General features: G+C 37.1%; 2 protein-coding genes across 7 annotated transcripts in view; both read right to left on the bottom strand.

The window, feature by feature from the left end:
• Window positions 1-23,257, bottom strand: part of IPO11 (importin 11) — a 105,813-nt gene that overhangs the window by 8,412 nt on the left and 74,144 nt on the right. For all 6 annotated transcript variants that reach the window (XM_069777386.1, XM_069777385.1, XM_069777383.1 and 3 more), the window contains 2 exons: window positions 4,573-4,668; window positions 1,071-1,155 (listed from right to left, as the gene is read on the bottom strand). In XM_069777386.1, the coding sequence (XP_069633487.1) occupies window positions 1,071-1,155; window positions 4,573-4,668 (181 nt within the window). The remainder of the gene's footprint in view (window positions 1-1,070; window positions 1,156-4,572; window positions 4,669-23,257) is intronic.
• Window positions 10,766-15,222, bottom strand: LRRC70 (leucine rich repeat containing 70). Its single transcript, XM_009913379.2, has 2 exons — window positions 13,823-15,222; window positions 10,766-13,347 (listed from the first exon to the last, which is right to left on the bottom strand). The coding sequence occupies exon 2, from the start codon at window positions 13,334-13,336 to the stop codon at window positions 11,411-11,413; it is 1,926 nt and encodes a 641-aa protein (XP_009911681.1). The 5' UTR covers window positions 13,337-13,347; window positions 13,823-15,222; the 3' UTR covers window positions 10,766-11,410.

Here is a 23,257-nt window from a genome sequence, read left to right as displayed (position 1 = left end):
ATTTAACCAAATTTAACAGAGTCTAGAGATGCTTTTAAGTGTAACTGAATTATAGAACTCTCTAATACATTTTTAAGGACCATAGAAAATAATATTTCCAAGTTTTGTTTAAATCTGAAATTGCAAGACACTAGGAATTTCTATTAAGGCCTTACTAATAGAAAAAGAATATGCAAACATTTTTGAGTAATTTTCTTGTTTTTAAAAAGGAGCCATATATTGATTAGTATCTATAAGAAAAGCCTACTAACAAACCAAAAGCATGCGGTGGCTTAACACCCCCCAAATCAGAACAAACTATCAAAAGCCACCCAAATTCTTTTCCACTCTTACAAGAAGAAATAAAGTACCAAAGGACTGTCTGCAAGTATTCTTTTGGATAGATGTCATCATTTAAAGCAAATGTGTCACAGGGCTACACACATCTACTCAATTACCCAATTCCACATTTTGCAGTTACTCAATGCCAAGCAGTTCAGACTATTTCCACAGCATTTGTACACTGTAGTTTTCTGAGTGAGGAACCAGTTTCCCTGAACTCTTACAAAAATAAATTAAATTATGAAACATTGACAGATTAGGTTGGACAAAAATAGCACCGTTACATGGTACCTAATCCAGATATCTTCATCTAAATCAATACTCTTTAATAAGAGTTCTTTACATTTGAAAAAGGTTCTATGCAAGCATATGGATCAATAGCTGTTCAGGTGAGACACATAATCCAATATAGTAAAGATTGTTTTAAATATGAGAAATTTGGCCTGCCATGTAAGTTTTAGCTCCCTGTGTTTTTAAATAAACCCTTTTTACAGTGTCTGAGTATTATAGCGTCCAGATTTGTGAACAGATGATGTTTATTTTGGCAACATTTTCCAAGACGCAAAAGGAAAGCAGAAGCATAAGTGTTGTGGCTGCAAAGTTTGTCATCAAAGCATTTTCCTTTTTTGATTCAAGAGATGAATTTTCCAAGAACAATAGAGGAACCAAATCCAAAGGTAAAGAATTTAGTCTGACTTAAGTGAATCACATAATCAGTTCTATAATTGAAGAACTGATCTAAAACTTACCATTTTTTTCCTTTTGTCTTGCTCTGTGGGAGGTTCCTCATCTTCTGTAACTTTGGGCTCTTCAAAATGAGACATCAACATGCAGCTAAGAATGGCAGTAAGAACAGTTTTAACACACATTATTAACATGCATATTTTAGCTCAAGTTGTGGCTTAAAAATGCATTTCTGCATATGGAAAACAGACTATGTGGGTTTAAAAAACTAATATGGAAAAACCTACTGTTCTTAACTAGAATTTCCCAATCTTTCCAAGGAAATGCAATATAAGCACTCTATCCTATCAACATGAAAATCAAAGTGGCATATATGCAAAACTAGCAAAGATTTCTCACTGAATTCATGAGAACTATAACAAGAGGACCTGAAAACTAATATGGTCAATGCTCTTCGTTATAGAGACTAAAATCTCCAAGACACTGAACAATAATGTTTTAGGTGGACAGAAATGAGTCAGCTTCTGCAGTCATTTTTATAAAGAGTTTTTTTCTAGGCAGGCAAAGCAAAGCTTTTAAACTTCTTATATTTTGTTTTGCTCCACCCTCAACTGGTAGGTACTAATACACACAGCCATATTTTAACTATTATTTTTGTAGTAAGTATAAACCAGAAAATATGAAAAAAACAATTAAATGCCAGACATTTTTCTGTGTCTTGAAACAGTCTGAATGGACTTTGTAAAGACATTAATGAACGTTATCCTATAGCAAACATGCTTTCGATTCACTTTACATTCTCCGAGTTGAAAGAATACACAAATATTCTACAACTTTACCAAATTTTTCCTAGAAAATCTGCTTTAAAAACCAAAAGGATTTAAAAATCACTCAGGTGACAACAACTTGCCACCATGTATTAGGTATGTTTTATGGCAGGAAGGACACATAATCCAGATATTACAAAGCACCAAGACAGATGAACATTATTGCTCATTTTCAGCCCTGTACTACTGTGCATTTTTAATTGCTGCATTCCACTAGCAGCTCAAATGTTCCTGCAGCTAGGTTGAATAACTTGAAGTTACTAAAATGAAAAAAAGTTCTGATTTTATGGGACAATGTTCAGACTTACTCTGTTTATATATTCAGTTTTCTATTAACGTGTATTTAGAGCTGTATGAAACACCTGCTAAACAGCATGACGGAAGGGCCAAATGCTAACACAGAAGCGATTTCCAACGAAGGGATTAGTTACTTCAAAATAGTACAGGAAATCTCATGTCTCCTCTCCTTACAAATGGCATGATTTCTCACAACTCAGTTTATTTAAAAAAAAGGAGGCAAAAATATATCAATTGCAAAAACATACAAGATTGAATTAACTTTTTCAGACCTTGATAAATTTTCGGAACCACAAAGAGTAATTAAAAAAACTAAGAGAGGAGGCAATAAAAAAAAAGAGAAGATGGTAAAACTGGGAAAAATGTAAATATTGTTGAGACTAGACTAGAGCAATGGAATACTCCCCTTTCCAGAAAATCTGAGGTCTGTAAAGCTTTCTTGTAGTTATCACTACAATGCAAAACATAGATGCTAGGAAACCTGGCTGAGTGTAATTCCTTTGTATTGTAAACCAGGGCACTGCATAATCATTTTCATAACCTGATCAAAATTCCATCTAAAAACTGGTAAGACCTTTATCTTTGCATTTGTATTTGGAAAGCCTCTTCCAAAAACTCACTAATCTAACTACAACAGTTTCTTCAAATTTCCAGTTTAAATGTATTCACGGTCAATTTATGCTTCAGCCAACACTATCATTTAATTTGTAGTCTTCCCCGTGCATGTCTACCTGCTCTTCATACTTTAGTGGCTGCAGTTCTATATTGCTTCAGCCTTGATTCTCTTATGCTAAACATGCATGTTGTTATAGTCTCTGCACTACAGTAATTAGATATTATGATAATCAGCAGAGTATACAATTTTTTTTCTGAAGTAGTTCAGGCTTAAATCATTCTTCTTCAACCTGGAGAGCCAGAATAGCACATACACCCTCCAGATGAGTGCTCTCACTTTATTTACTTTCAGATGATGTCCAAATGTGTAACACAAATGTCAGAATCTGTCAAACAACTCATCCAGTATCTGTCAATAGAAATATGTCCTTGGTTCAGTGTGCCTGTATTTTATAAAGCAAAAATAATGTCCAGAGTTTGGAAAAGTACAGTGACAAGTTCTACAAGCTTTCAAGGTTAAAATATGAAATTAACTAGGACAAAGTTTTATTTATTTCTCTGTCAGAACTCCTTTCAACAAGTGCTGACAAAGCAGCATGTTTAGAAATAAAGGGACTCTGCAACATTGTCTCTGATAGTAAATAGAACATAGAGTCAAAGCACAATCCCAGACTTTGGAGTTACATCTTCTAAACAGAGAGTTGGGTGGGGCGGGGGGGGAAGTACTTTTGCAAGGAATTCTTGGGTATAGTTGAGGCTCAGAATGAGTGTGGACCATTCTCAGGGCACACTTGTGTGCATACCACCTGGTTTAAGTGGAAAAAAACTTAATAGATTGCATGCAGGCTTTTGTGTGCCAGCTCGCTTCAGTGCCAGCAAACATCCCCTTAAGCAATTAATTAATTAGTTCAGATACAGTCTGTTCCATCTCCAGGTAATTCTCTGAAAGTTAGAAAATGTTTGGTTCTTAGCATTCACTAAACACTGTTATTAGAATATAGTATCTTGTAAGGACATCTTGCAGAGCACCTGTTTTTAATGTCTTACAACTCTCCATCATTCTAAAAATATGTAATCATTACAGAAAAAAACCCAACACTAAGATCTGTCATAAAAAATCCTTATTATTCAGTGAGGTTTTTTTACTTTTCCAGCTTTGATGGAATATCACCAGCAGCCTGGGAGTCAGCAGGAGATGAATGAGTGTGATGCTGGGTGGCAGCACACTCTGAGCACCCCTGACACCACCTTCCTGTCACAAATGAACTCTTGGTCCCAGCTCTAGAAACCGTCTTTTGAGGTATGCCCTGTAGCAGCAGGTGTGTTAAGTGGAACAACTGAAGGGGGAAAATTATCCTTCTGGGACAGGTTTTCAAGTTCTTCAGGCCATAAAGTATTGTAAATTAGGTCCACTCAATGAGGCTGAGGCATTTATGAAAAGATCTTGGTTAAACTCCAGATGTCACACTCAAGGAAACTCTGAGCTACCGCCCTATCAACATACAAGCTTGTTGGATTGTAATTTTAGATACAATAGTCAAGTGAGCAAAAAGCAAGTCTAAGCATGTGAACATTTTAAGACATCAGTTAGTAGATAACTTAATGAGCAATATAAAATTATATTGACTGACATTTTAAACCCTCCCTCCCCCCATTACAATTATTTAAGACCAAAAATTTCCTATCTTACTAAAACAGTCATTCTTGTGAAAACAGAACTCTTACGAGCATGTCTTAACTGCCTACAGATTTTTCCAATCAAAACACTACATATAAAACAGTACTACTACTGTTAGACCCACAAAAATTCATTAGATTTTCCACTTACTCTTTGTATGTTCCTGTTTCAGGATCTTCAGTCATAACATCATGCAGCCCTTCCACTGAAATGTTGATGATTCCACAAAATTTATCTTGGATAACACTGGAAAAGAACAAAATTTATCTTGGATAACTTTGGAAAAGAACAGGAAAGTGACTTAGCTGAAGGAACTAAACAGGAAATTTGCTCAGTAACTGTAGAGCACATTTACTAAGCAGTATTTTCATTGCTTACTGCTTAGCTGAGCATGCGGTCAAGCAGCTAATTCAATTTTTTTTTTTAATTACACAAAGACTTCAAAAATGTGCAAGAAACGTTATTCTTAAATAGAATAAAACCTTATGTGCCACTGTTGAAAACCTGGAAATAATTGCAAATGGAATAAAAGAAAAAACACATTAGCACAGGACTCAAGAACTGAGTGGAGAGGGCATGCTTCTGCTAGCAGGGAGGTCAGAGTACTGGCTTCTATTCTTAACACATTTACAGATTTTCTCCCATCACTATTCAATGCAAAATCTACACACAAACCCTTGAGAAAAGGGCATCTTGTAAAGATAGCACACTCCCCTCTCTGTCCAGCCTTACGAGTATTTCTTCACCCTCCTAGCCAGCTGAATCACTCCCCATAACGGGTGCAAAATATCTGCACCCAGTTCTGCACAAAAGCCACTTCCCTGACTAGAGAGGGAAAGGTGGGGTAGGATTTCTCTGCTTTAACACAGGCACCTCCTGCCACTTGAAACACTAAGCTACTTAAGACAACTGCAAAGGGCTGGTAGGTATCACTTTGGACTTAAAAGAGACAAGCACCTTTCCCCACCATGAGCTGAAGGCTAGACTGGATACCCTCACAACACCCAAAATGACACTAAACACGTTTAGACACTTGCCCTTGCCTTGAGAATTGATGTGCCTGTAGGGCAAGGGCATAGAAACATGATCTCCTCATGACTGATAATGTAGGTGCCACCAGCTCCTAGTTAATGGAAAGCAGCTGTCACTGCTGTTTCTGCCGAATTTCCTGCTACTGTAGGGCTAATGCCAGAGATGTGCTGTTGTGGGACTTCGGTGCATGGACTCCTAATCTGTGAACTACAAAAGGATGAAGACATACTGCAAGTGAAAAGATGTTCAACTTGGGAAGACTGCAAAAGTTCCAGCTACAAAGAGCAAAGAAACAGAAATGGCCTAACTGATGATGGTAAACTACAACTCTCTTCCTGGGACTGCCATTGACTGAAGCACTTTATTACCCCGTTTGGAATTACAGGTTTAATTTTCCACAAAAGATTCTGCTGCCGTCTAGTAAGCAGAAGCAGACATGTTCTATATTTGTTTAAAGGTACTGAATACTAAGTTCATGCATTGTTATTTTGATCCTTTATGTTTTAACATAGACAAATCTATTCTTAGGATTCTTTCATTTCCTTTTCTTATTTGGGATGAAAATTGAGAAACTGGATAAACTGTAGCTCCTTGTACATTAGTTACTGCATTTGAAAAACTTCTTGTCAGACATTCAAAAAAAATGTTATGTATATGACAAACAGACTTTATAAAGCAATGGATGCTTTGGAAAAAATGCATATCAAGTTAGAATACTAAGCATATAAAATATTTCTTTTTAAATTGTTTTTACAAGATTGATTCAACTCATGATCATTTTGTTTCCAAAGGCTTATTTTTGTTCCCTTTTTTATTCAGCTACTGTCAAATACTGGGATCTGAGCTGTACTTTGTATAATGAAACTTGACAGTCCTGAATTCCACAAAATGAAAACTGACATTTTCATTCAGTCTGGCTTATTCTTATTATCATTGTCAAGTACACATTTTAAGAGACTTTCTCCCTTGCCAGAAAGCTTCCCCATCTCATTCAGAACAGCAAAGTATTAATTGTTGTGAGACTGAACCTCTGTGGGGTTCTGCAGACAGCAAGCAAACAGCCTACTGACCACACAGCACCACTGAGAAAGTGAGCACTGCCTGCTTAGCAGCCTGCAGAACGAGCCCTTAGAGACAGAGCAGGTTTCTTCACTGGAGTCAGAGGTTCCTACCTAGCACACCTCCCATCAAAGCTCTTTTGCCTCCTGCTTTTTTTGAAACACATCTCTAGGAAAATGCCATTAATGTGGCTAATATTTTCCAACATGAGAAAGGAAACAGCTGTCCTCAGCTTCATGTCAACAGAGGCCAAGGGGCATTCAACAGAGAACAAATGCAAACACTTCACACCTTGGAGAAGTAAATTATGGCCTGTATGTATGCACTATTTAATTATTAATACCGGTTGCTACCCATTACCTGATAGCTATATTTCTTCTTTCCAAGCTGCACGAAGAATCCCTAACTGTCACAGAAATTTTATAGTGGGAAGGAAGAGAAAGGTGTTTGACCCAATGAAGGCACAGCCTTTCCATCAGCTGCAGGGCTCATTATGGTCAATCTATTCAGGGAGGTTACTTTAATTAACCAACATGTAAATAAATACTGTAGGTATTGTGGTCATTAACTTTATGTTTTTTCCAAGCTTGCAGATTGATAGGAGGAGCATATTGGGGAGGAGGGGGGGGGGGCATTTCAGTAACTTCTGTTTCCAAGGATCTGTGATATTTCCAGAAAAAATTGAGCATAGTAGTTGAACACCCAAAATACTGTTCTTGATAGTTAGCTCCAAAGCCCAAAGAAAAATCACTAATTTCTTTACTTGGACAGGATATTTTTACTTTATGGCACAAATACGGAATGATATTTTACTTCTTTCTCCAGTGGAAAATAGAAATTTCATGGTAATTTTTCTTTTTTTGAGGAAAGCAAAGCTAAACAATGTAGAAGACCTTTCAAAATGCAGTAACTGTTGCCTGCAGCTTTCAGTAAAGATAATACCTTCCCTTTTCTCCCCTTTCTTTTTCCCTTTAAATGGGACATGAAGTTTCTTCCTACCAAAGACTCACTGAAATGTTTACCAAGTACGGAATCATTAAACAATGCAACTATTTTTAGAATACAAGACACATGCTGTCCATACAAAAATCTTAATTCAGGAGGAAGGCACCATTTAAGCAGTTCTGCCCTTGAACTGCATATAATCCAAATCAGTAATGGAACAAACAACAGCATCAAGTTATAACTGGTTTTATAACTATTCAGCTTCCCTAAGTTATCAGGACAAAACCTAATTTGGTATGCAGCAAAAATTATCAAAAGACAAGCCCAGGATTAGAATATTATGACTTCTAAAAACTTGTTAGGATCTAAACCCCTCCAGAACCCCATTTCAAAGATACAATTAACACATATTAACATTATTTTTTATTACAGATAGGATCTTTCATGCTGTCTGTAAATAAAATTCACCTTGCCTATAATGAAAACAAAAGGTAGCAAACATTTAGGGCAGCTTGTACATGAATAATCTCAAACCTTTTATTTCAAAGTTTGCATAATTTGTCAGTCAAAAAATAAAAGCTTTGCAAAGGAAAAAACAGACCACATCTGTTCTGAAAAAAGTCATATTAGTTTTTTCTTGTTCTATCTATCATTTCTAATACACTCAGCTGTCTATTCAACTTTTTATTATCCTTAGGTTTTATGCAAAAACTCAGAATCTGGATTTCAATTACATAGATAGCTACTGTAAACAAAGCTTTATCATCATCTTAGTAAAACATATATTATGATAAATTTTTAGGGGTACTTAAATAAAATGGTCCCCATGTCTGCTACGCATCTTCCTCAGCCTATCAGAAAGGGAGGAAAAATTCTGCATGGGAAAACATACTAATTTAGAGATTAAAAGGAAGAGGAGAAAATCTGTTCTGCTTTTCTACGTTCACCAGGATGAAGCAGTAAACACCAAAAAAGGGAAAAGCTTAATTTCTTATCTTTACTAGTGTACAGTGGATTTGAGAAAGATTAATTCTCTATTCTTATCTCATTAGCCAAGGAAAGAGATGGAGTGGGACAAATAGAGATTACTTTGCGTGTACTGTGAGGAATGCAAATGATTATTCCACACACCCCCTCCTCCTCAGGAGCTGCGCGGTGCTAACGAGCTGCTAAAACAGTAATGTAGCAGCTAAGAAAAGATTTCCAGGGGAGTCCTATGGCTGACCCTAAACTTGATGACCATAAAGCGCCATTTTGCTTCATGAGGGCAGACTCAACCAAGTCTTCTAATGTATTCTCTAATGATTTTAATAGTTAGACATTATGAACCACACGTGCACATGGAAGGATCTGTTTCCTAGTGTAACACAAAAGCTACTAACTGCAAAAGGCATTCCCCCACAACTCCATAATTAATCTCTCAATTCCTTGTTAGCCTAATCCAAAATGTTGGCAAGCTGGATATTAGAGGATGACTCCACTCCAAAGGATGCGGTCCAACTGCTCCAACTCTTTGCTTGCACAAACAGCTCTGACAGCATCGGTTTCCTTTCATGTTCCATCTCTACAGATGGTGAGACTCATGCCTGGCAAACAACTCCTACAGCAGCTTGTCAGCAGAAAGGACACAACTTCGGAGGGAACCTCTTGTGCTCTTCTGTAAAGAGCAGCTGTGGAAATCAGAGCCTAAAACAACAGAGCTGTCCTCTCTCAGATTTCCTCAAGAACTAGGTTTGTTCACTCTCAACCTTTTCCCACTCCCAAAATTCCTTTCTAACAAAAGCACAGCAGCATTTCCAGCAATGAAAACTTGGTTAACTAGCTTCCACTCAATTTCAAGTCCATTATTTCTGAAGACATCCATAAAAAAATTGCAAATTTAGAAATACAGCACATAAAACTGCAGAACCTACTACTGTGCAATCACTGTGCAGCTGTTACTAAATGAAAACAAATTTAACACTCATCATGAAGAATTATGTAGGAAAGGCAGAAAGTAACAAAAATGGGTTAAAGAGGAAGAGTCTGTAATGGATTAGCCACCCAAAAAATAATTAACCATGAATTAGAGTCAACGTTTTCCCTCCTTAAAAACATCTACCCATTACATTTAACATCTGATCTACAAGTACAAAATTATTAAAAAAATAGTTTCTACTCAAGCAATCCAAAATAGTTAGAGCTTTTGCCCAAGTAGTTGACTTCAGTGTTCCATAAAAGTATTTGATTATACAGTAAATTACAGTAAAATATAGTATTATGATACAGTAAATTGCTATTTCATTACATTCAATAGAAACACATAACAAGGAACAACAAATGCATACTTGCACATTTACACCCACACAGTGCAGTCAAGGTCTCTGTATGTACTGGTAGCAAATAATGTGTCATTACTGGAAATGAACTGGAGACAGACACACAGGACATTAGGGAGCAGCCCAACACAGCCACACACGTGAGTTACACCAGCAGAAAGCAGGCAGGCTAGAACAAGAACCTGGAAAGCAGTTCTGGTTCATCTGGAGAATGCCCCGGTCTCCAGGCTGGATCCTGGAACAGCAAGATACTTCTACACAACTTAAATCAAGCCCATGGAGGACAGACTATCAAAACTGTGTTCTCCATTTTTCCTTGAGCAAAGTGATCTAACTGTAAATTGTGTTGCTTATAAATGAAGTGGTTGAAGTCTCTAGGGCACAGGCCTGTAGAAAACAAACAGCATATACAGAAGTCCCATTCAGCTAGCTGAAAATTTTACAAGATTGGACTATGTGAAACATATTTTAATGACTTTCTCCTGATTAAAGTTTGAATTACTGGAGTAACAACGAGAAAAAAAAATACCAGAAATTCAGGTTGAAAATACAGCTACAACACACTAGACATAACCTGAAAATAATGTAAACAGACATCAATATTTGAAATAGAAATAAAAAGTTAAAACAAATGCAAACTATATAGTAAAATATCCATCTTTTGAAGATGAAGGCTAAAATTAGGTCTTCACTAAGAAAACATACTTTGACCTGACACTTCCAAATATACAACACAAATATGTAAATATCTTCAGTAATTAATCTAGAATTATGTTATTAAAGTGTAGTATATTTCTTCAGTTTATACCGCTTATCTAGCCACCCCCCCCCCCAAACTATTACTATATAGACGACAAAATACCTTTTATTGACAATAACCAGCTCTACCACCTTAAGACATAATAAGCTTGGTCAATTTTTCAATTCAATAGAAATTTAGTTTCCTAATTAACCCCAGTTTCAGGTATTATCATAAAATGATACAGATCCACACTAACAAAAAATTCACTTTAATATATTCATTATACAGAATGAATACACAACTTTGTATATTAAAAAATATCATAGGTATGAATAAAATTTGTATATTTTAAATTTTTCTTTTCTCGAGAGTTTGAACATGCTAGATATAAAGATGCTCACTTTTTTTTCCAATATAATGATCAACAGAGGCAGAGTAGAAACTGCATTACAATAAATAAAAGAAACATTGCTTTTTTTCTCATTCCCTCAGATTTCTTGGCTTCATGATCCGCTAAAAACTGAAGTTTTGCTTGCATCAAGCTTGCTATGGAATTTCTACAGAAACTTATACCATTAAGTACTGCAAAATAAAAATAAATGTATGTGTAGTTTATATTGCACATATACTTGAGTTATAGGCAAAAGACTCCTACAAGAGGGACACAATAATATACCTATCCATGTCAGATTTAAATGACATCTAATAAAAATCAATAAACTTCAAAACATGCAGGAAGCGAATGGTGATGCAGAACCCAAATTATACCATTTTTCCACAATTCTATCAACCACTTGATTTTAATCAGTGAAGGTATTTTTAGAAAATTGAGTTCTTGATTTCTTGACATTTCAGATGACAGTAAAGTTAATATCAAATCAAATGAGATAAATTACAATGATGAATGTTCAAACAATATGACCTGCGCCTGACTTTCAGATGCTGTTCGCTTGAGCAGCCTGATTTGGTCCAGTTCCGAGTGCCCCATTGAATTCTGAGTCAGAGACTGCACTGGGTCAGTTATGTTGTATCTGCCAGGCTGATAAAAACCATAATATTCTATTCTCTTTTCCCCTGAGTTTTCCAGCACCTTTAGTTTCTGCCTAAATTGAATAATCTTACAGGTTAAGAACAGGATCACAGCACAAGCCAGAATGAAAAAGCCTAGTAAAATGTCAAAAGCCTGATTCAGCTTTTCAACCTGTTGTGTACAAAATAGGGATGTTTTTAATGATACAGGAGCAGCATCTGTTGGAGTTAAGCTTTTTTCTTCTACGGTTCTGTTAACAGGTATAATCTGTGCTGGTATTTGCACCGGTAATGTTGATAATATTGTAGTTGTCCGCGATGGAATTTCAGCAGCATTTTCTTCATAGGGCTGCGGGTGAGCAGATGTAGCTGTAGTTCCTTCTGAGAAAGCAATATATTTAGTTTCTGCACTGACAAACTGTTCAAATGTGTTGTGCCTGTTTCCCTTATGCCATGCCATCAGCAAAGTGGTAGAGCTGTGATGGACACCTTCGGATCCTAGACTCCACGCTGTTTCTGGGCTGGCAGTAGGGCTACTGCAGTTTGCAAACTGAGTCCACTTAATGTAATGCAAAGGTCTACCACGCATACTCAGGGGACTCTGACAATGAATTTTTACAGAAATAGGAGATGATGCTAGCCAACTAAGTAACCCAAGCATTTTGCAGCTGCAGTTCCAAGGATTATAATTTACCTGTAGATCAGTTAAAGACACTAAGGGCTTGAGCACTTCAGGTTGTAACTCTGTAATATTATTAAATGCTAAACTGAGTATTTTAAGTGACTGTCCCATTTTTTCAAAGGTACCATCACCAATACTGGTTATTTTATTTCTGTCTAGCTGCAGATACATTAAATTGTTCAATAAAGTAAAAGTGCTGGAATTTATATTTTCTAAGTCATTATAACTTAAGATTAACTGGCTAAGGTTGTTTAATCCAAAAAATCCATTTACAGCAATAAATTTTAGCTTTACGTTTTTTAAAGAAAGATATCTAAGCTTGTTAAGTCCTTTAAATGCAAAAGGATGTATTGATCCAATGGGATTGTGAGACAAAGAAAGTCTTTCAAGATTTTTGAGCCTTCCAATAGCATTTGATGGCACAAGTGTCAAGTTGTTACCTTCAAGGAACAAATATGCAAGGTTTTCAAGATGATGAAATGCTGAATCTGATATCCGTGAAATCTTATTATCAGCTAGGTTAAGTGTTTGGAGACTTATCATTCCTAAGAAAGTCCCACTTCCAAGGACACTGAGACGATTTCTTTGAAGTGTTAAATATCTAACAGAAAGGAGATCACTAAATAATCCTCTGGGAACAAAAGCTATTTGATTATTCTGAAGGTATAAACAATGAAGATTGGAAAGACCTTCAAAGATTCCTGGATCTAGGCGTTTAATATTATTGTTATTTAGATGCAAGTAGCACAGTTTGGGGAGTTCCACAAAAGCTTTCGGGTGTACATACGAAATACTGGAGTTATCCATGTAGAGTGCAGCAAGCTTCTGAAAGCCTCTTAGTTCATTCGGAGTGACACGCGATATATTATTCCCACTGAGGTACACAAGAATTGTTGTTTTTGGAAAGTTCTGCGGGATGCTCAAAAGCCCTAAATTACGACAGCTAACTTGTCTCCCTGTGCAGAGCTGGCAAGCAGCTGGACAGCCAAGAGCCTCCTTCTGGAGCAGCAACAAAAGAAAACAATTAAGGATATACAGGAATGCTCCCAGGCAGGGTGGAGAACTTTGCAGACCACACATATCCCTGTCTTTGGCCTTCTCACTCATCTCTCACTTCGCTAGTAGAGATAAAAAGAAGTTTATAAATATTATTAATTTGAAAGTTTAAAGATTCTGCTTGTACAGTCTTTAAAATATAAGCATTGCTTTCAAGATTGGTATTTTATATATTCTCCTTTGATGCCAAATAAGCAGTTTAAAAATAAAACTTAAGTGTAAGTTTGAACTACACTGAAAGAATTTTCAAAATAAATGAACAATGAAACAAATGTACTGCTAACCTAGCCAGAAAATATTTAATTGGTTGCAGCATAATAACAACTAAGCTGCCAAAATAATGGCTTCCAGTAAATTCAAAATACTGCTTATTAACTATTTTTTATACTTAAGAATGACTAGGAAATGTTTCAATAGCTTTCAAGTAGAAATGCCAACTGGAAACAAGTTTCCTTTCACTGGCGGCTCATTTATAATTTTAATTTTACTTCTGTACAGCTGAGTTACGTTCAAAATAAATAAAAAACAATGCCTTACCCCAAATCTGAAGTTCATTATTTCTGTTACCTTGCTGTTTTGCAGTTCACTCAGTTCAAGCTGACCAACTATACTCATCTGTGAAACCTTTGTAAAGGCAGTATTGCCACGTACTAGAGCCCTCACATTTTGCCCCAGGATTTGCAACTGTTTGCGCAGGAAACTAAGAAAGAAGTGGTTAAAGTGAGGTTGCCATGGATACAGGAAACCCTGGGACAGGAAGCCATTTTATCTGTGCTTCAGAAGTATTGTTGGAAAGGAAATCTCAATGATTTGTTTCTAGAAAACCAAAAACTATCTTAATTTGTAGCTGTTGCTGTTTTGTTTTTTTTAAACTATTGTTTTTAACTAGGAGAGCTCAGAAGTGTTTTACCTAAGTTAGGTATAACTTTTGGAATAAAGCATATCTATTTGTAACAGCACTACTGCATTACCTGTAAATCCTTTATCTTTCGGCCAGAATCTGAAACGTTCTATTACATCAGTAGCAACACTCACGCTGTTCTCTCTCTGTCTGCAGAGCCGAACGGCGGCCAGCACACTCGCACACACTCCAGCAGCCCAGCAGAGAGGGAGAAGAGGGAGGTGGGTCTGGAGGGCAGAGCCCCCGTGTCTCTGGCACTTCAGCAAGGCACACCCTGCCAGCAATCCCACAGAGGCCCAGGGAATCTCAGAGATGAGAAACACCTGATGTGGTACTTGGCTGCTGCCTGTTTGTTGTACTTCAGACTTGATCCAGGCACTCTGTTAAGTTGCACTTGAGGCCACTTTTTTTGAAAGCCGATTTATCCACAGAGGACTAGGTATATTGTGACAACCACACACCTCTGGTCCACAGCTTTTGTTTCCTGCAGTGTCCCTTGTGCAGATAAACACTCAGTGCAGATGTGTGCTATAAATATCTCCCTCGCTTAAGTACCGGAGATACATCCTCAGTTTATCCATCACAGGGACTAAATACCTGCTAAATCCAGTCACATCATCAAACGGGGAAACAGGAAACAACAAAATGAGATAGTAAATTAGAGACTAAGCCTACAAATAGCAAGGTAACTATAAAATCACAATTTGTACTGTAACAAGACCTTCTGCTCAGCAAAACGAAAATGACAAAGCCCATCAGTAGCCGTAGCCAAGTAAGAGACACAACAGCACAAGAATCATCAAGTCACTTTGGCCACAATGATCCCACGCAGGAAGCACGAGTTCACTTAAAGGGCAAAATATCACCCCAATATCTTTGTCTATAATAATCCAAGCTGAAATGCACGAAGCACATGAGCAAAGGAAGCAGAATAGACAAGGACGTGCTTCTGAAGAGGCTTTCTTCCAAATTCTGCCAAAAGAAACTTAAATTTCTGAAGTTTTAAAAAAAATGTTTTTGACCATATATAACTGGCTTTTTATGTTTGAAATCTGTAAAACATTCAGTATCAAGAGATATACTCCTTCAATTTTTCAACTTGAGCTGGCCAAAATTACCTAGAGGTGGGATGCAGAGGAATGTTTGGGGTTTTTTTTAAAAAAAAAAAAAAGACAAAAACTAAAAGCCTTTAATTCTATAAGAGTCAACACCTCTTATAATATCTCGTCTAAAGAAAGAAATCAGCAGGACCAGCAAAATTGGTCCATGTGCCACTTTAGACAAAGCCTATAACAGTTACAACCCAGAATTGGAGCTGCATTTGGTTCTTTTTTCTGACACCATTAAACTAACAGGAAAATTAATTGTTCTTTAGATTTAACTATTTATTTTCACATTTTATTTTTTCACAGTATTTAATATAATCATTGATATAAAGTAAAATAAAATGGCATGTCATTTCCTTAAAGGGCAAACACTGCATAGATTTGAACAGTTCCCAGGATGATTAGGGAAGTACCCCAGATATGGGGGAGAGAACAGTAAGAGTGATTGAAAAAGATTATCCAGGTCAAATAGAGTCACGTGAGGAGAAAAACAGAGATTGACCGAAAATGAAAAATTACTTCAAACAGGAAATTATCTCCAACCTAAGCTTCACTATCTATAGCCTGTTCATGCTGATATTTACGTGGGTAAAGAAATCATTAAAAATTATTTCTTCCAAGATATGCTGTGTGAAACAATCCCACAGGGCTAAAAGAAGCAAGTCCCAATCTAAAAAAAGAATTTTAAGAGACAAATATTAATAGATGTCCCTTTTTGCAAAATGCCAAAATTAACATATTTAGAAAGACTGAAGGAATTGCTGAAGCTCTATGGGATATCAGATAACATGATAATTTAGAGAAATCAATAGAATACTGACCAGATAAATGAAAGCTGGTGCCCAGTTAAGTGGCTGAATGTCTCTGTGGCCTTGTACTAAAGGTACTTTATCAATATTCATAACAATTTTGCTCAAACCCTAGCTGCCACTGTGGTTCTGAGTGCGTTGCTGACCTTTCCGATTCTCAGATCCTATGTACAAAATGAGGAAGAAAAATCTTAATCCAGGTCATGGCTCCTTTCAGTTTGCACTAGGAAATCTGGAGAAAGTCCTGTCTTGCACTTTGTAAATACAGCACCTGGAGGCCTGTAAAGCAGACTGGATTGTCATTTCCAGGCACTGCTCCATCAATAGCACACGCTGTTAAAGTCTCTGAAAGCAGTATCTGTTAAGAATGAGAGGCAAAATAACATGCCACATAACTGATACCGTTTTGGGGAAAACCATAAAAAAGACCGGGATACACATACAACTTGGATCAGCATTTCTCAAGCTGGCTTGTACTTAAAACAATAAAATTCATTACTAATCGAAAACTAAGGGAAACACTTAAACAGGAAAACCCCAAACATTTCTTTCAAACAAGTTTAGGCAGCTCCAATAGTGGTATATTTTATTCACTGCAAATTCTGCTCTCCAGTGATAGAAACACCAGGTTTATATCTGAATACAACTTCACATGGCAACAGAGAAAATGATTTTTGAATCCTGAAGTGAATCTTATTTTAATATGCTAGCACTGATAAGGTTACTAATGCCATTGCTTTTTAACATATTAAAATCTAGTTCAACAGTGACTCCTTGTCAATGCAAGTATGAAAGTCTGAGCAACAGCAATTTGTCAAATTGTGCATAAAATGACAGGTCAAAGTAGCTGAAAGAACATGCAAGCACTGCACCCAGTGCAGTCTTTCCAAACCACCTCTATTTTCTCACTGATCCGTGTTAGATTAAAGCCAATATAACTCAGGTTATGAATATTAGCTAGCATAAAATAGTCATCCAACTCCAATTTCTGTACAGCAGAAAAACATGCACCAAGTTCAAAAACAGGTTCTAAAGCTACCCATTTTTAAAACGTATTAAAGCCCATTTTTGAAGAGGGATTTCATTCTCATAATCACTACAAAATTACATTAAAGCTCACAAAATAGAGAAAAGTCAATTTTTAGCACTGTAATTATTCTTTTGAGCTTGTAAGAGTGAAACTATCTGTTGCCCTTGCACTGTGTATTTAGCAAGTACCTCCTCTTGCAGGTCTTCCTTCCCTCTGCTTTTATTCTCCGCAGGTGGCCTATGATACAACTTTCTTGTTTTGTTTTCAAATACCTACCACCTTCTGCTCGCATCATTCTCCAGATATGACTGCAAGTCGAAGTAATTCAGCTACTAATCTACTGCTTGGGTAGCATACACATCAACATTTAATCTCATTTCACCTACCTACATCCAGTAACACCTGCCATAGACACTTTATTAATGTTATCAGACCTCAAACCCCTTTTTTGTTTTTCTCATTATCATCGAGATTATCTCAAAATTTCTGATTAACTCAAATATTGCAGATTCTTTCTAATGAATATTCCTGCCCAAGTAAAAAAAATCTTGATTTGCTGCTTCAGTTACCGAAAATTTCTGTGTTCCACAGAGTGCTATTCCACTCTCTGTATCGGGTCTGGCTGAGACGGAGCTATTTTCCTCCCAGCAGCCCTCAGAGTGCTGTGCTCTGTATTGGTAGCTAGAAAGGTGTTGATAACACAACAGTGTTGTGGCTACTGCTGAGCAGTGCTCGCACAGCACCAAGGCTGTCTCTCCAACACTCCCCACCTCACCAGCAGGCTGGGGGTGGGCAAGATCTTGGGAGGGGACACAGCCAGGACAGGTGACCCAAACTGGCCAAAGGGATATTCCATACCATGTGATGTCAGCTCAGTGATAAAAGCTAAGTAAAGGGGAGAGGAAGTGGGGGCATTCGTTATTTATGTTTGTCTTCAGAGCAATCACTACATGTACTAAAGCCCAGCTTCCCAGGAAGTGGCCAGACATCGCCTGCTGATGGGAAGTAGAGAACAAAATCTTTTGTTTTCCTCTGCTTTTGCACATGACTTTCTTTATTAAGCTGTCCTTATCTTGACCCACGAGCCTTTTGTTATATTTTCTCTCCCCCGTCCAGCTGAGGAGTGGGAGTGATAGAACAGCTTTGGTGGGCACCTGGCACCTAGCCAGGGTCAACCCACCACACTCTCCTACTAGCAACAGTGATAGTTACAAAGGGGAGACACAGACAAAGAAATTGTAATGTCAGATTAATAAACAAGCAAAAACATTCCTGTTTAATAAACCCACAGTACTTAACATTTGTATATGTAAACATACATCACAAAATCTATTTCAAAATTATGAAGCTTTGTAACTTGCTTTCCTTTTTAACTTTGGCATTTATTATTTTTGATTAAATTATCAAGCAGGTTTTACAACATGCTGAGAAACAATAAGAAATGAAAACTATAGAATTATTTTTCCCCACTGAGGATAAGAAAGTAAGTTCCCTTCTATAAATCTTATTTGGCTATAGACTCTATTAAAATAATATGACAGAAAGTTCTTATGAAACTAAGAGCTCACTTTGAGAAATTGTTAAATTTCTCACCTAGTAATAAATAATTATTGCACCAATTAACTGCATTTGTCATGCAAACTGACAAAAAGCTAAAGTCTTCTATGGAGTGAGCAGTAAGTCACAAAACAATAACAAAAAGCTTGGCCATCAATGAAACCCACGGATGTGATATGCTGAAACTAACTATATTTAAAGCTTTAGCCTTTACCATTCTGTCATGGTTTAACCCCAGCCAGCAACTAAGCACCACGCAGCCGCTCACTCGCTCCCCACCCACCCAGTGGGATGGGGGAGAAAATCAGGAAAAGAAGTAAAACTCATGGGTTGAAATAAGAATGGTTTGATAGAACAGAAAAGAAGAAACTAACAATGATAAATGACAACAGCAATAATAAAAGGATTGGAATGTACAAACCATGTGCAGTGCAATTGCTCACCACCCGCCGACCGACACCCAGCCAGTCCCTGAGCGGCGATTCCCCGCCCCCCCCTTCCCAGTTCCTAAACTAGATGTGACGTCCCATGGTATGGAATACACTGTTGGCCAGTTTGGTTCTGGTGCCCTGGCTGTGTCCTGTGCCAACTTCTTGTGCCCCTCCAGCTTTCTCGCTGGCTGGGCACGAGAAGCTGAAAAATCCTTGACTTTAGACTAAACACTACTGAGCAACAACTGAAAACATCAGTGTTACCAACATTCTTCACATACTGAACTCAAAACATAGCACTGTACCAGCTACTAGGAAGACAGTTAACTCTGTCCCAGCTGAAACCAGGACACATTCACTACAATATTTAGTAAACTGCTCAAACTATAAAAGCAGTAAGAAGTGTACTCAATATGAATGCAATTCAGACCAAAAGGTTTAAAGAACGCAAAGCAATTTTCCAAATTTCAACCAGAATAACTAATTCACCTTCTAGAAATTGATTTAAAACCAAATCCAATTGTACAGCTTTCAGCAGCACACTGCCTGCTAGTTTAGGAGACAGGATGGGCATGCACTTGGCATTAGCAACTGATAGCTTCTAAAAATTTTACAAAGAGAAAAAACAAACAATTAGTGCATTTCTTGAAAAGTACTACAGAGAAACCCCCCACACACAATACAAAAGCTACTTCTTCCTTAAAAATACAAACATTCTCTACACTAGGCATTTCCTTAATATCAAAACCTGATGTTTCGTTTTAAACCCTCATTTTCTCATTAAATTGACTGAATATGAAATGTTAATTAAGACAACACTTTTTTGCAGAAGTTCTTGTAGTGACATGGGTTGTGTGTTAACCACTTTTGGTATCTTATCATAACACTCTGGCGCTGTTAAGAGAAGTCATCAAAAATCTCAGCTACTCTCAGGCAGTCTCAAATTTTAGAGTATAGGGCAGAGAGGTAACTAGGTGTACCAAAACAGCTCAGAACAAACTCAGGTGGAAAACCACCTACAAAACTGTATTAATTTTTTTTTTTTTTAAGTTTGTAGCAATCTTGTGGTTTTTACACAGTATTAATAATATGCTATACTTTACTCACTGCTTACTCAATAACTAAGTTGCAAACATGTAAGCTGCATGTTACAAAGGGCAAAGACAGAAAGTTTGAAGAAAGCTATTTAGTCCAATATCATCTTTTGGTGTCTTTTATATAATTAAAACATTCAATTTTAGGGTAGATTATATTTAGAAGAGTTTTAGGAAAGAATTCTGAAATTCTTTATATAGGCCACAGACAAAAGCAAGACATCAGCAGTAATCAATCCCTTATGACTGCAGTTTGGTTTTTGTAGCAGTTCAGCTGCCTTTAGTGACATTCATCCCTTGCCATCACTTGGTACATTTTCCCTTGTAAACAAGCCTTATGGGTCTTATGGGAAATGATAATTTGTTCCTGACCAGTCCATACTAACAATCATGTATTGGAGAAAAATTAATGGAGATTGTGAACAAGGAAGGTTTAAAGAGTGTATCCTCTTGCCAATGCTATGATGTGACATACAATTAAGGACGTTGTGGTATTACATGTAACACTGAATTATGCAGACTCTGATACTCAGACTAAGACCAAAGCCACATTTTTCACTGATATTATTAAAACTGCATTGTTACCTGGCAGGCAAACTAAACAAATCCAAGGCCAAACATGGATGATATCTGCAAAATCATAATTTAAAGAGCTCGTTTTAATACTAGTAGTCTATTAGATGCTTGGGTGAGCACACCTTTGACTAGAGGAAGAATTAAAAAAAAAAGGAGGGGAAGATAGGGAAATGGCTTCAGAGGATCATCCCTACAAAGAAAGGGGGATGTACAAGTTAGCTGTGTAACAAATTCTGTCTTTATAAATGAGGACATAACTACCCTGAAGGAGAACGTGACATGTTATTAGGCACTTTCTTGCCATTTCCTAACATTACATATAAACAACTTCTTGAGAGGAAAATTAAATTTCTAACAAAGTAACTTTAACAAATGACAGAGGAAAAACTTCTGTAATAACCTTATAAATGAAGATTTATAATTGCATACTGTAAGTACTTATACTCACAGAATGCCAATTATCTCATTGGCAGAACTCATACTGGCTGACATATCAGATTTGATACATGGTGAGGAAAAGCAGACATTCATTTACATAACAATTAGAAATGAGCAGAGCAACGTTGGAGAAACTCTTAGGCTCTTAACCTTTTCCTCACAAGAGACTTTCCAGACAAACACATTTGACTCAAAGGGGAAAAATTAACACTGGCAAGTGGAAATACTTGTGTATCACTAATGAAAAAGGAAAAAGACAAGATCAATTAAAATGGTTCATATTTCAAGCTCAGTAGAGTCTCCTCTAAATTGGAGTGGTACCACTCTGTTCTGGGAGGTCCACCAGGAATGAACCTATCCTCGAGCACCAAAATGGAACAAAGTCCACCAACAGTGGACGGTTTGGAAAGCACTGACTTTGAGTAAAAGCAAACTTGGCAATCTCCCATTCAGGAATGATAGGCATAGCGTTAATAACACTTACCAGCAAAAGGGGAGTACTTAGCTTTCAAAATGGTGTCAAATGCTACCTGTACTTACAGTTACGTACCACACCAACCTAAGCTAATCATTGACTCAAATTCTGTTTACATTTCCTATTAGAGACTAAAATATTCCTATTACTCTTAAGCATCTTTCAGTATTGTGTTCTACCAAGATACACAGATAAGAACTGGAAGAATAAAAAAGAAATCTACTTTGCTAAATAAATCATTGAAAGCTTTCAATATGCCAGAATAAGGACATTCCAGAACATTGTAATGCTGACATTATACAAAGTGACAAAAGTGCAGAAAACAAACTGCTTATTTCCAGATATACACAGGTAACGAGAAGGGGAAGAGGTACAATTTTAGCCACTTTGGTGTCAGGAAATACAAAGAATGATGAAGAAGTGTATCTCAAAATGTAGCACTTGAGATAGTGGGGGGGCCCCTGCATTCTTTCCACAGTGGCCTAAAGACAAGTTAGGCTGCTGCTCCTGACCATGTTCACTGCTTTGGGGACCAAGAGCACATCTAATAAAACCCAACTACATCTACTGTACTGTACTAGAAGAGTACTCTTGAAGCTGTAGGTTCGCAAACAAGCCATTAAGATTGTAGACAAACTGGAATATGACTGAACTAGACCAGGAAATTATGACATTTGTGAATGTGCACATCCAGGTTGCTGTCGCCTCTCACGTCTCACACCCTAGCTCAGATATGATTCTCCTCCACCGAACTTCAAGCCCTTTCAAGTTTTTCAAAAAACCCTCACTGTTGTAGCTATAGTGCATCTATGCATACTTCCCTTGTGTGCTGAACATGGAGACACCATTAATCCATAAGTGTATCCCTACTGCCTCAATCTTGTTACTGGACCCTACTGTTATACATCATTTTAAAGACAAAGGTCTTTATTTTATGAAGTATCAAGAGCTTTTAATGAATGAAGATGCATGTGGATAATATGAGTGGCAAACAGGCAGTGAAAGTACAAAATGTGGCACGTAATACAGATGCATATATCAGACACAAAAAATGCTAACATTGAATGGCCAGACTCGGATAGCAAATGCAGATAATTACACGGTATTTAGATTATGCAAAAACCCCAAGTAATACCAGGAAATTACTGCTAAGTGAAAAGGTGCTGCAACACACTAATCAGGAAAGAAGCAGCTATTGTTTGCGTTTTTTTAATGTGAACTTCTAAAGACTAACACAATGTGCAGCTGTGTGTTGGAAGATAAACAGGATGCTGGATCGAAGCACTATAGGCATACATGATAAAAATGCAACAGTACTGTTAGTACTGAAGATACGTCATTGCATGTACCTGTGGATGATACTGCCTAGACAAGAAAGCTATAGTTTGGCTAATAAACTGTCACTTTATAACCTGCTTAGTCCAACTAATTGGCCTGAGAACAACTGTGAACTACAACTGCTCTGCAGTGAGTCCTATCTTATCTGCTCTAAAATCCTTCACTCGTGACACTGTCAAAGGCGCTATATTTGAACCAGGAAAATATTTTTGCCATA

This window comes from Haliaeetus albicilla, chromosome Z (assembly GCF_947461875.1).
Source record: "Haliaeetus albicilla chromosome Z, bHalAlb1.1, whole genome shotgun sequence".
Lineage (NCBI taxonomy): Eukaryota > Metazoa > Chordata > Aves > Accipitriformes > Accipitridae > Haliaeetus > Haliaeetus albicilla.
Note: the sequence above shows the minus strand (reverse complement) of the source record. Positions and strands in the feature narration are given on the sequence as shown.

Coding starts and splice junctions, on each gene's coding strand:
- LRRC70 (XM_009913379.2), bottom strand. CDS start 13,336: ATGAGTGAGAAGGCCAAAGACAGGGATATGTGTGGTCTGCAAAGTTCT.